The sequence below is a fragment of the Hordeum vulgare genome, chromosome 7H (genome assembly GCF_904849725.1).
Source record: "Hordeum vulgare subsp. vulgare chromosome 7H, MorexV3_pseudomolecules_assembly, whole genome shotgun sequence".
Classification (NCBI taxonomy): domain Eukaryota; kingdom Viridiplantae; phylum Streptophyta; class Magnoliopsida; order Poales; family Poaceae; genus Hordeum; species Hordeum vulgare.
This window is the reverse complement of record NC_058524.1, coordinates 524,264,092-524,278,223: the sequence shown is the minus strand read 5'-3', so window position 1 is coordinate 524,278,223 and position 14,132 is coordinate 524,264,092. Positions and strand designations below refer to the sequence as shown.

Genomic DNA, 14,132 nt, shown 5'->3' with positions numbered 1-14,132 from the left:
TGAAACAATTTTCACATTGTCTTAACTGTGTACCAAACTCGCAATTCAGATATTCATCTCTATGATCATATCGTAGACATTTTATCCTCTTGTCACGACGATCTTCAACTTCACTCTGAAATTACTTGAACTTTTCAATAATTCACACATGCGTTTTATCAAGCAAATACACGAGTATCTACTCAAATCATGTGTGAAGTTAGAACATAACGATATCCACTGCATGCCTCAGTACTCACTAGACTGCATACATCAAAATGTATTACTTCCAATAAGTTACTTTCTTGTTCCATCTAACTGAAAACGAGGCCTTCAGTCATTTTTCCCGAGTGGCATGATTTGCATGTCTCAAGTGATTCAAAATCAAGTGAGTCTAAACAATCCATTTGCATGGAGTTTCTTCATGCGTTTACGCCAATAGGCATGGTTTGCACGTCTCAAACGATTCAAAAATGAGTGAGTCCAAAGGTCCATCAGTATGGAGCTTCTTCATGCGTTTTACATCAATATGACTCAAGCGGCAGTGCCACAAGTAAGTGGTACTATCATTACTACTTTGTATCTTTTGATAACAATATTATGAACATGTGTATCACTACGATCGAGATTCAATAAACCATTCATTTTAGGTGCAAGACCATGAAAGGTATTATTCAAATAAACAGAGTAACCATTATTCTCTTTAAATGAATAACCGTGTTGCGATAAACACAATTTAATCATGTCTATGCTCAAAGCAAACACCAAATAACAATTATTTAGGCTTAACACTAATCCCGACGGTAGGGGGAGCGTACGATGTTTGATCACATCAAGCTTGGAAACACTTCCAACACATATTGTCGCCTCTCCTTTAGTTAGTCTCCGTTTGTTCTGTAACTTTTATTTCGAGTTACTAACACTTAGCAACCTAACCGGTATGTAACACACTGGTGCTACTAGGAGTATTAGTAAAGTACACATCAATATCATGTACATCCAATATACATTTGTCGACTTTGACAGCCTTCTTATCTATCAAGTATCTGGGGTAGTTCCTCTTAAGTGACTGTTTCCCTTATTAGAGAAGCACTTAGTCTGCATTAATTTTTCATAAGTTTCAACAATATTTTTAAAATCCAAATGTAAGAAAATTTAAATCATGTCAACATTAATTTTTTAATAAAATTTAACATTTTTAATACATGTCTTCATTATTATACAAATTTTTAATATTTTTCAAAAGTTTGGTTAAAAAAATTCAATCACAGAATTATCATTTTTAATACAGAGTCAATATTTCTCTCTACACAGTTTTAAATATTTTCAAATGCTTGATTAACATTCTTCAAATGCAACATTAACATTTTCTAACACATGACAAATATTTTTGTAAACACATATAACATTTTGTCAAATATTTGTTCAACATTTTCCAAATGCTTGATTAACATTTTTATATACATGATTAGAAAATTTCATTATTTTTTAATATATCATCAAAAAAAATCCTCCACGCATTTAACCTTTTTAAAATGGTTGATTAACATTTTTAAAACACTTGTTCAACATTTTTCAAATGCTTGATTAACATTTTTTAAATACATGATCAAAAAAATTCATACATATTTTAGTTTTTTGTATAAGTACATTTTTTCTATGCGTGACAAACATTTTCTTTATACACATTTAACATTTAACTTTTTAATATATTTATTTGGAATATTTATAAGTATAAACAAAATTTAAAAATAAAGCAAATGACGAAACATAAATTGTAAAAAATAGGTCATTGTTCCTGCACGCCTAGGCCCAACTCGGGCCACCCTTTAGCTAGGGTTCCCAGTGTCTCACATGACGCGATGCATAGGGGCACCCATCAGTCTTGGCCCGCATGTACTTTGTTTAAGTCTATTTCTTTGTGCCACATGACTAACGTTGAGGGAACTAGTGGCCCATCCATCAGATCACTCATCATCATGTGTGTGCTCTCTGTCGCTGCTCGGAGGAGAGACATCGATGATCGAACACACAAGAGCATTGGGCATCATCCTCGGTAAAAAATAATGAAATATTAAATTATTAAATTATTATTAAATTATTATTTTTAATACAAAACGAACCCATATTAAATTATTATTTTTACAAACTGGCCCTTTTGCATGACGACTTGGCCCGAGGCGCCATGCTAGACATCACGACGTCTTGGTCAAGGGTGCCATGTTAGTCAGCGCTCACTTGCCATGTTGGTGGAACGTGGGACCATGACACCCCGGGCCAGGGCGACGTGTCGTGCTGAGTAGCACGACACCCGGGTCATGCCCCTTCAACCAACAAAGCGAACAACCTCTTCTCCCCCCTTTCTCCACCCAGCCACCCCACTCATCCCCGTCCCTTATGCACACTAGATTTTGCGGATTGGATCTCCAAATTGGTGAATTATCCTCCCCTTCGGCCCGTGGGGGTATTCTCCCTCATTCCTCCACTTTTTGTTAGTTAGAATGTTCACGTTGTGACGATTTGGAGAAACCCTAGGTCATACAATTTTGTAATTTCCATGGTTGCATCTTGGTGATTATGGTTTTAGATGGTGAGGACCATGAATGTGCATCATGTGGACTTTTCCACTTTTGAGAAGGGAGACGCTGGATATGGTGACCCGAATTGCAGTAGTGACAGTGTTTCCCACAAGTCCTAACCTTGAGGACGTTGTGGTTGAGCTTCGACGAAGGTTGAATTGGATGGAGGAAAGCAATGGGGTAGACGTAACCAGAGGGTATAATGTTGGGTTTGGACGACACATTTGTTGGAAGGCAATGGCTCTTGTCTCCGAGTTTCATTGGGAGCATATAAGGAGATGTATTGGTGTCACAAGATAAATCATCCGAGTTCTTTTCCTCAATGAAGGTTGGTGCTCAGTTGCACATTGATTTGAATAAATATGCATGTTCATGTGATGTTAGAAGCCTGGTTCGAGATTCACCACATGTCAACCTAGGTGTGTATGACACAACAATGAGCGAACCTTCATTGACCCAACCTTTGAGCCCCGTCCGGATTGACCAACATGATAATCAATATTTGCACATGGAGGGTGATGAATCAGAGGCTTATCTTCGTGACCATTATGTTGGTGATGTGGAGGGAAATTGAATGGAAGAGGACATGGACCACGATACTCCATACAATAGATCCTATGCGGGAGACTCGGAGGACGAATGCCCGAATGAAGAAATAGATGAGGATTGTTTAACGGCTAGAGAAACCAATACTTTCAAGAAGGTAATAGGTTGGGTTCATGAGACATGATTGTTTTATGATCTAAGCCTATCCGATAGGGCGATTGTTGATGGTAGCACAAGTAAAATTATTGCACCAAGGTTTACTTCAAAGCAAGGTAACGGGGAAAAAGTGGGTATGGTTTTAGTGAAGAAATAATCTTTGAAAGCTTGGTAGAACTTCAAATATGCCTCAAGGGCTACTCGGTTAAATTTCATCGACCATTCAAGGTGGAGAAGTCGAATTCCAAATTACGTTACATGGTCAAATGTGAGGAACACAAGAATAATTGTCCTTGGGTTATATGTGCAAGATGTGTGAAAGGTGGTCCGCATCGGAAAATTACGAAGTCCATGTTTAAACATCGATGTGGTGGTAAGAATATCGATGATGTTAATGTAAAGGATGATCACCGTCAGTTGACCTCCAAAATCGCTGCATACCGATTTTCACCCTTCATCAAGATACTCCCGACATATCCAATTAAGGCATTTATGGAGATAGTGAAGGAGGCCTTTGGGGTACTCGGTGAAGTACGGGAAGAAATGTAAGACCAAGCAAGCCACCTTTGACATATTGTATGGTGGTTGGGAAGAATCATACAACCGCCTTACTATATATGGTGTTGAATGTGATGGCAGCATAAAATCTAGGCATGTACTATGTGATGGATCCAGATGGTATGAGAACAAGGATATATAACGATGCAACCGCCCTAGTATTTGGACGTGCATTAGACTTTTGAGCCATGCATTAGGGCCTTCAACCATTGTAGGTCGTTTATGTTCGTGGATGGCACATTTATGACCAGCCAATTCAAGGGCACGTTGTTGATTGCCGTAGCAAATGATGGTGGTGACAAATTGGTTCAATTGGCTTTCACTTTGGTGTAGGCGAAGAACAAACCCAACTGGGAGTGGTTTCTTAATCTAGTGAGGACCGAGATAATTGGATGTCAACGGGAGGTTTACACAATCTCGGGCCGCCACCCTGGGATATACAATGTAGTAGAGACTAGCATCCCAAGACATGCCCGCGTGGACCATATATGGTGCATGAGGTATTTATGTCTAGCTTCTATAGGGCATGTGGAAACAAGGAATTATATGACCTTCCACATGATTTTTGTCTCACATTCACCACTCGACTTTTTGAGAAATTGTGAGGCAAAGTGTAAGCACATTTTGATGGCAAAGACTTTCTAAATAGGAACCTTGCCGATAAAGAAAAGTGGGCATGGGTATTCGACAACGAAGGAGCGAGGTACGCCAATGACTGTGCAACGAAACAAACCACAAGAGATAGTGGTTGAATGCTTCCGTATCAAAAGACCATGTGGGAGGCCTTTTAAGTGGGTTGACACAATGAAATATCAATCTTGTGCCTCAACTCCTAAATATACATATCATGCTCTCGATTCTAGTTCTTTATACTCTACTGCTTCATCTTGTCCACATTGCGTATTGAATTTGTATTTCTTTACTATCTTGAAACAATGAAAAGAGCATTTCAAGTGCTATTAAACAATTACCGATGAAAATGTAGCAAGCTGTCCTTAAACTTTGGTGGGATCTCTTGAAATAAGCCAAACTGTGTCATAACCCGCTGCGCGTGATGAAACTCAACGCCATAGTAACAAATCAACGGGCAACGCATCCTTCATAGGTGTGCTTCATCTAGACACTTTTGGTTTAATCTGAAAGCAAGACTTCCGCCGATATCGCCCGACATTCCGTATGGTTCCCCGGACACCTATCTATATTAACAATAAACATGGTTAGTATGATTTTTGGAAAACCGAAGCGACAATAAGTGCAACAAGCTACGAAGGTAACCTATTCTGGGGTCATGATGTCGAGCTTGTTAAAGTACTGCAAGTACATGGCATTTGAATCGCCAACAAAACCTTCAACCTTGTCCCACTTTATACGCCCATGTACGCATACGGTCCAAGTCATCATGATCCTCCCATGCCTCGTAACCATCACCTGAAGGCGCCGACTGCCCAACTAGCAAGTGCTCCTAACTCCAGATCGATTAGACAAGCATCAAACCACCGATATTGGATTTCTTTGACTCTACGGTGTTTTTGGATTAACACCGCTACGGCATGCCTCGTCCAGCTACACACAAACAAGAAATATGTCAATACAAACTAGAGAAAATCTACATTGTGAAGATACTATGCAAAACTAGATACCTAGCGATACAAATATGCTAGTGCCACAGTACCTCAACTGAGTCCATGCTCCCACCCAAAAAACAACTTAACACGCATAAAAGAAGCGTTCACGCTAGTGCCGTCAGAGAAAAGAGTCAAAGTGACTACACACCAAAAGTATGGTATACTTTTGCACAGTTTCATCGTCCACATCATCCGGGCAAACCCCAAAGTTGTTAGCAATCCAATGGTAACTTGCACCGGCGGACTTCCCTCGCACCACCAGCTCCCTCGCAATGAGTCCAACCATAGTGTCGCGTCATCCCTCAGAATCTGGGCGAAAATAAATAGGCTCTCCTTTGATGGGAAGTCCAGTGATCAGAGAAACATCCTACAAAGTGATCGTCATCTCCCGAGCAAAAATATAGAAAGTATGTGTCTCAGGGCACCAACGATCAGCAAGTGTCGTGATCGAACAAGGGTTCATCTTCGACATCGAACGAAGCACGAGTGTGACGAAAGGGAGAAGCCCAGTTTTCCAGATATACTCAATGTATCACTCGTCATATTGCATCTTGCCATGAACTGCACGTGACCTCAGGTTAAGCTGGTCAAAAAATCCTTCCTTCATCTGTCATGTAACGTCCACGATGCAATTTCATCGTAAGATTGATGGATAAGAGAAGGCATCTAGTAAATTGCAATTTATATCATAAGCCTCTTTGCCATTTGCAAATATCAGAAATGGTGCAAATACATGCATACATACATATATATATACATACATACATACATACATACATACATACATGTGCAAATATCCATATCCATACATTAAAAAATGTATACATCAAATAGATACGGAAATATTAATGTATACACCAAATAGATACATAAACATGTAAGCATCATAAAAATACAAGACATACCTAAACATACTAATCCTAACATATGAGTGAATACAAGGCATCACTGAAATCCAAAAAAAAACTCGAAAAGGGGGGCATTACTAGCGGAGGGGATGACACCCTAGGCCAAGGCGCCATCTTTCACACCATGGCGCCCCCGTTTGGCGCGTTATGCGCCGTCTGTTGGGCTGCGATCCATCTAATGTGATGGATGAGCGCACTAGCATGGCGTTCAAGACGTCATGTTGTCTAGCATGATGTCACAGGCTCGGACGTCACGCAAAAGGGTCATTCGTGAGGTAAAAAAATCAAAATATGTTACTTGTGTGCTGAACTTCTCGAGAATGGCCAGTTTTGTAGTTTTTCACTCATCCCCGTGTTGTTGGCTGCCGGCGGCTGACGACGGCGCCCGTGCCCGCCCGGGACTGTCGCCGGCCACAACGAAACCAATCAAAGATGAAGCGAGCTCGTCGACGTCCATGGGCCACGGCATGGCACGCTGTGGGCAGGGTCGCTTGTGACGTCGATGTCCGCCCTCGCTATGCGCGACGTCGCACAGGATGCATCGTATGGTCCCCCGGGCCGGGCGTGACGCCCGCCGCGGCAGGCGCAGCAGCCAGCCATGGCCCCTCTGGGACTAGCTGGGCCATGGCCCCGTCGAGGCGTGGATCGTCTCCGCCCTGCGCTGACAGAAACAAATCATAGCGCGAGCACAGATGTGGTGGGCCCAATACCAAGCTTTGCGGTTTGCATCAGGGAGGGCGTCCCGCGCATGGTCCTGATGGTTCAGGGTCCGTCCTAGGATATCTATCTATCTATCTACCCCTCCAGACTCAGGTAGGCAGGACACCAAGCTTTCTGAAAGTGTGTCACCATAATGTTTCTGCTATCTCCGTTTCATGATGATGTGTTCTTGTGTTGCAACCAGGGCACAAAATGCCCTCAAATTAAAACAACTTTGGTTCGTGTGCACGCAGGATCCTGGTCTCAGTTTGGCATACATATTAAGGACACCGCTCCTGTATATAAAAAAATGCTACTGTAGAAGTTATCTACTGGTAGTTTCCTTCCCCTCATTTTAACAAGGACTCGGACTCCAACGGTAAATCTTTAGGTAGGTAGGTTGGTGTATCAAGATGCAACAAGCAAACAAACAAAATCGACGAGCTTTTCACTCAAAACGTCTAGCTAGGTAGAAAATTACAAGCACGCCTCTATAGGAGGCCTCACATGAACAATCCAACAAGCACACGAACTAGGAGGCCACGTCCACCATAGGCTCAAGTTGAAAACAAATTCCGGAAATCAGATCTGCCACCATTGATCTTCAGATCTCTATGTTCTTGGATGCAGCTACGCCACCGGTTTATCCCCGAGCTTACCCGTGGGTTATGATTGTACCGTGCTGGCCCGTCACGATAACTTTGGGGACTCGCATACCAAATCCGCGCCTCAGTTTCTCGACGCTGCAATTATAAAAGAAAGGAAATATTAGAAGACTGGTATAAAATACAACTGGCAAAGGCTATTTGCCGAAAGATACAGGCGTGGTCCACGGTGGAGAAACCGCACCAACTGAACAAAGACCCTAACTGTTCCCCAACATGGGACTTGTTTGCGCATTGATCACGACACATGCACTAGTTCAAGAATTCCCACAAAATCATGTCCTCCCAAAGAGCAATCCACATTTCAGTATACTGCCTAGTCAGGATCAACCGATGGTGATATGAGCAATCAGAAGTTCACAGCTAACACTGTTCAAGCTTTGATCACATGGATGGTACATTATAATGTAGCTCTTGACAACAAGCTGTCCGAAAGCTATGTTTGCGCATGGCATTTCTAAACAGTGCTACTAGTTTCGCATCAAGCACTATGTTAAGAAGGTAAAATATATATCAAAGTATTATGACTAAGTATTATGACTTGCAATTCTAGCACGACTTCAGCAGCTCAAGAAGCTCTACATCAAATAATACTAAGCACGGTGCACTAACGTATTTGCTATAAGCTTAGGAACTCATGATATATGATTGCTTAGCAATAGATTTCACTTTACCCTATATTTTCTTCACCAAAAACAAATTATCCTTGGTTAGAGTGATATCAGTACACCAAGAGGTGCCACAGCAAGATTATAGGATTACTGCACTAACTGCACTTGTAGGCAAAACTTATTCAAACAGGGAACTTCTTTGCCAGAAAAATAGAGAGGAAGCAAAATAATCTCAAGTACTTTGCATACACAGAATTTACGATGATCAACAAGATACTTACGTTGGTGCAAGCTTGCCAAGGCCATAAAGCTCTTCGCCAGATGCTTCATCTGTAACTTTCCCAGAATTTTCAACTATGTAAGATCTTTCAGGGGAATCAGAGAGTCCTCGGGATACAAGTAAATCCAAATCCTTCTGGTGGAGTTCTCTTCCGTTAATATATATGCCAGTGTTTCCACCACCACAACTCTTGGGCATAGGGTAATTAAACTCTGGAATATAAGGCTGCAAGCAAAACATCTACTTAGAAATTTATTCAACGCTATGCAGAATACTGAATTGCACAAAATCCACAAGCTCTTACAGGTATCATGCCAAGGCAGGGCTGACCGACAACACCCCAGAACCCAGCACGGTAGTCATACCTAAGTAAGAGAACATTAGACAACATTTGAGTACTTTATACAAGGATGAGTTCTAAGAGCATAGGACATATTTATACGAATTAACTAAAGTATTTATTTTCTAGGTTAGTGAAGCTTAACTGCATGAAATGTAAAATCCATGAAGCAAAACCAAAAACAGAATATGCCTTGAAGAATTTACCAGTAATCACCAGGATATATTGGTCCAGCTAGCTTCTCAGCCTTCCTGACCGCACGGTCTGGGATAGGGAAACCGTTTACAAAAACTCTTGCTCTTCCATTGCGTGTTCCATTGTTCATTTTGAAGCTTTTTTTTATAAGATTTGAGAAAAATGAATCACCCGCCTTTGTCGCCCTGATGTGGCCAGAATCTTGTGGTACATTTAATACATCTTGTGTGTAATCAGGATCATCAAACTCGTTGTCCGAAGAGTGCATCTCATTTGCTACACATACATCTTTGATTGAGTTCTGTTTGCAAGTTTCAGTTAACAGTACAACCTTTTCATGTTCAGAACGGGTACTTCTGCTTCCTATTCCAGAACCTTCAGATGGTGAGAATCCACATTGATCACGACGTGGTAAACTCGGTGTGCGGGAAATCACATTGTCTTCAGCAGGAAGATCCCTGGATTGGGGACTATCCACAGAATTAGTCCCCAGAGGGGTATGCTTGCTGTCTGTCTCGCTTGAATTTGAGTGTTTATCCTTTTCCTGAGATTGATGGCTTGCTACAGAAAAAGCATATGGCGGAAGGAGCCTCTCATCAACACTAGCAAGCAAGTTGTCTGCCATGTCATCACCAGTGCCATTTTGAGGTGCAGGAGATAAATGTGCACTTGGCGCAAGTTCTGATACATCAAGCCTAGTTCCATCAAGCTTGATTACAATTGTGTGTGAGCATGATCCACACCGCAATTTATACTCCTTTCCCAACAAGGAGCGTTTATTCGGTAGCTGCAGTACTTCATAGCAGTTGTAGCATATGGTGAAAGGAGCACCACCAGCAATTGGCTCACAAGTTTGTGCAGGTTTCTTGCTTACGTTGGCCCTGAGGTTATGCTGCTGCAAGGAAGGATTAGCGCCTCTGGAATTGTACCTTTGCTGACCAAGCAAGGGACCATCCACAGGATAGGCCCCGTAACTGTTCACAAGATACGGTGCCCTCTGGTCAGTGAAACCCAGGGGCGTTCCCTGTACAGGCAAGAACTCCCGGTGGTAGCAATGTGAGCAAGAACAAGCAGCCTGGTGGTAGAAACCTTCATGGTGGCAAGAGAGGAGAGGATCAGGATCATGCTGTCCAAAGAAATAGTTATCGAAATTTCTCCATGGGTAAGGGCCAGCAGGATAGCTAGAGGTTCTTGCATGTGCAATGGGTTCCACATATCCATGAAGGCTTTGCTGTGTAGGCAATGGACCATAAATATGTGGAACGCTAGGATCCCGCATATTCATGGATGAAGAGTGCTGAGTACCCTTCCGATGCAATTGAGATGGATCATGCCTAAATTGACTTGACCGTTCATGAATATTGTACGAACTTGAAGCATCTGCTACTCTATTGACTGTAGCACTTGTATTCGGCCCCTTTACCTCACACGATTGCTGCACCTGGTCTCTCAACTCATCAAGCATTCTCAACAGCTCAGCCCGATCTTTCTCAAGATCCCTAACTCTGCTTGGACCATCCAAGTCTGTATCATTGGCATGCTCTCGGTTGGAATATGTGTTCCTCGACTTCAAATGGTGGTTAACAGGGCTTTCTCCTCGGCATGCATTGGGTGGGAGACTGTCGACCGGCGCCCTTGGGCTTACGTCAGACACACCTCTTGCTCTTACCGGATGTGCAGTCTCTCCATTTTCCACATTACGAAAGCGCATGTACTTGGCCTCCCTGACATCATCTCTTACGTTTGCTTTGACACTTGAGGTGCTTGCCTCTCTTGTAATCCGACTATTATCACGGCTGTAAGCTGATCTACTGTGCAAAGGTGGCAATCTATTGGGTACTGATTTATATTCAATGCTAGCTCCAGCCATTGCTTCAGATGTCTCTGGCACACTCTCCAGCACTTCCAAGTATTTCATATTTCCATTATCAGAGTTATCCAAAGCTTGAGCTGAGTTTTTTCTCTTTGCTGCAAAAATTCAGGAGAGTAATGATGTCATTTCCAGATTCATACTAGTAGCACTCAATGGTACAGATTAATTGGGCATATCAATTATCATTAATAAAGAATACCAAGTCATACTATGACAACCAATCATGATAATATTAACAAAGATCTCAGAAGGATGTGCAAAACACAACTGCATCTCCTAGACTCGCATCAATGACATTGCCTTGGCCTCCTATTGGCCCCAAGTGTAACCTAAGCAAAGCACAATCGAAGACTAAAATGCAAGTAGATCCTAGACTATTAGCGAGCAGACAGATCATAAGCTGGATATAAAATTATAATTATTGACATTGTCAAGTAATTTAAAACATGTAGGTTAGGTCAAATCCAACATGTCTTGTTTCCCTTAACCTACACAAGTAAAAAAAACCAAGTCTTCCTACACTGGCCACAGGCATTTTTCGGCAAGAAGCGGTCATAAGTAGAGGTTTCAGCTTTAGTCTTTTTACACGAGATTTTTTTTCTCTATGCTTTGTCTTGCAAGAAACAGCAAGAAAAATTAGACCCGGTCCTCCAAATCAAAACCTTTCTAAGAAAGAAGGTACACAAGTTTCAGGAAATTGCATATAAATCAGACATTTGAAGGCTAAATTCCAAAAAGTAACTTAAATGGTAAAAGGCTAAATTAGCCTGAAATGAGAATGGAGCTTCCCGGTTCAGAGGGTGGATGGGTGGGTTAAAATTCAAAACTAACCCTATATACAGGGTAAAAATTTCTTTGACGTCAAAAAATTGGAAGACGGATGTGTCCCCACACAAAAAAGGTAAAAGCTCTTTCCAAATTTGCCGCGGAAGGTAAAGAATCAAACTGTTCCTTGCTCCAGGCGTCAGTGTCACCATCAAGGCAAAATGACAGAAAAATATGCATGGATCGACTAGTTATCGTGCTAATTAATCAATTCCCCACTCCGCCCTGTCTGAAGGCGGTGGAAGAAAAGAAAGAGGAATATTGAGGCCAGTCAGGAGAAGAGACGACGCAATCGATGCGCAGACAGAGGAAGAAAAAAGACAGCCCGAAAACCCGACATTTTCGTCGTGCCTCGGCCCGTGACAAACCAAGGCCGCGCCGGCGCCGCGAGGCAGTAAATGGATGGAGTGGCGAGGTGAAGGGAAAAGGAGGAGAGGTGCGCACCTTGGAGGGTGGCGCCGCACCCGCCGCAGACGTAGACGGAGTAGGCGGGCAGCTCCGGCAGGAACTTGTCGCACTTGGGACAGCGCACCACCCTTATCCTCGCCGCCGCCGCCGCCGCGGCCCCCGCCTCGTCCCCTTCCATTGCCGGCAGCCCTGGTCGTCGAACAAACAGCTCCTTCCTCCTCCCCCTCCTCCCCCTTGCCTCCTCCTCGGTCTCCCGGTCACAGGCGCCGCCGCATTAACGACAAGACGGGACTTGTGCTGTCGCAGAGACAGACAGAGAAACAAACAAACAAACAAACAAACACCGCCAGAGCAGAGCGAAGGACCCCGCTCCGGTGGCCCCGGCCGCCGTGCGCCGGGCGGCAAACGGGGCAGGAGCAGCAGCCGGCTGACCCGGGCGTCGGAGAAGAGAACGGTGGAGGAGAAAGAGCCGGCTGGTTGAGGTGGTGGGGAGGAGAGGAAGTGCGGAGAGGGAGGGAGGTGGACGGGGGTCGGGTGGTTGCCCAAATTAAATTGTGACCCGTCACGAGTCGGCCATCTCCTCCCTCTGTCTGACTCCAACGCTTCGGCTCTGGCCGCGCTGGCTCAGCCCAGCTGGGGGCCTGGGGCCCGTGCCTTTCGCGCTCTTCGACGCGGCGCAGAGCACAGTGGTGTGGTGGTGGTGGTGGTGGCCAGGAATTTATGCCACTATAGAGCGAGCGAGATCGACGCCGCGTGTACGTACGTACGTACCTGTTTTCACTATTTTTTTCACAAAGAAATGTGCGTGGGTGGGTCGCTCAACCACACGTCGCCGGCCGATCCCCCAATGCGCCCGTGTTCTTTTCATTTTCACTCGGTGGTGTGCGTCGCTTTATCACGTCTCGAGATCTTGTCAGCGGCTCGGGACAGCGTCCACGTACGTTGCAATCGGGTTGATGGGAGTGAAGGGCCGCGCACGATGAACAGGTCGCGCCGCTTAAATTGTCAACCGGGTTGATGGAGTGGCATCCACGCGGATGAACAGGTCGCCTGCGTGATCCGCAAAGCATCCGAATAGAAAAAGGAAACAGGACTATTATCTATTTATATATATATACCCTGTGGTAAAACAAGGTGTGTTTATTAAAAAAAATGTCCATACGTCCGTATAGAATTATCTTCTTCCCTATCTACATAAGGTTAGAAATTACAGTTTTCGTCCTTAAACCCTTTAAAGCATCTATAACAGCAATCCTTTTATAGGACAAGTATTTCCGGACGGAGGAATATAGGGCAGAAAATGGTCAAAAGGGTCTTCAATGGCTGTCCTAAATAGGTCAATGGTCAAAAATAATAATTAGGGCACTGTCCTAAAATGTAGCAAACTTATGTATATTTAGGGCAGCAAAGGGCTGCTCCAAATTCCAACCCCACACGCGCGCCAAGGTCAACCGCTAACTGGACATTTCATGCCCCCCCCCCCCGCGCGATACCACTCCGCCGCCCCACACAAATCCATCGCCGGTAGACCGCGCCACCAGCCAAGGACCGTCGGTCGTCCACCGCTTGACCCTGCAGCAGCCGTAGGTCGTCGGATTCTCGCCGCTAGTGACCGGAATCGCGTGTGTGCTGCCGCTGCCGCCGCACCCGAAATTGGTCGTTCGCCGTCGATTCGCGACCGCCGCTACCTCGCCGTCGCTAAAACACGGTCCCCATGATGCCAGCAACTCCGTGTGACGGTTGCGCGGGCTAGCTGCGGCCAGACCGACGACTCCGCTGCCACCCCACCGACTCTGCCGCACTAAAGGTGTTTGAGGTAATGTCCCCCTCAATATATTTTTTTTGCTTAGGAATAGAATTTTAATAGATGTTTTCCCTGTAAATG

At 44.0% G+C, this 14,132-nt stretch overlaps 1 protein-coding gene across 1 annotated transcript; it reads right to left on the bottom strand.

Moving 5' to 3' along the window:
• Nucleotides 1-7,419: 7,419 nt before the first annotated feature.
• LOC123407513 lies at nt 7,420-12,879 on the bottom strand. The gene is made up of 5 exons (XM_045100660.1): nt 12,284-12,879; nt 9,153-11,109; nt 8,911-8,971; nt 8,608-8,831; nt 7,420-7,793 (listed from the first exon to the last, which is right to left on the bottom strand). The coding sequence occupies exons 1-5, from the start codon at nt 12,423-12,425 to the stop codon at nt 7,706-7,708; spliced, it is 2,472 nt and encodes an 823-aa protein (XP_044956595.1). The 5' UTR covers nt 12,426-12,879; the 3' UTR covers nt 7,420-7,705.
• Nucleotides 12,880-14,132: the final 1,253 nt, after the last annotated feature.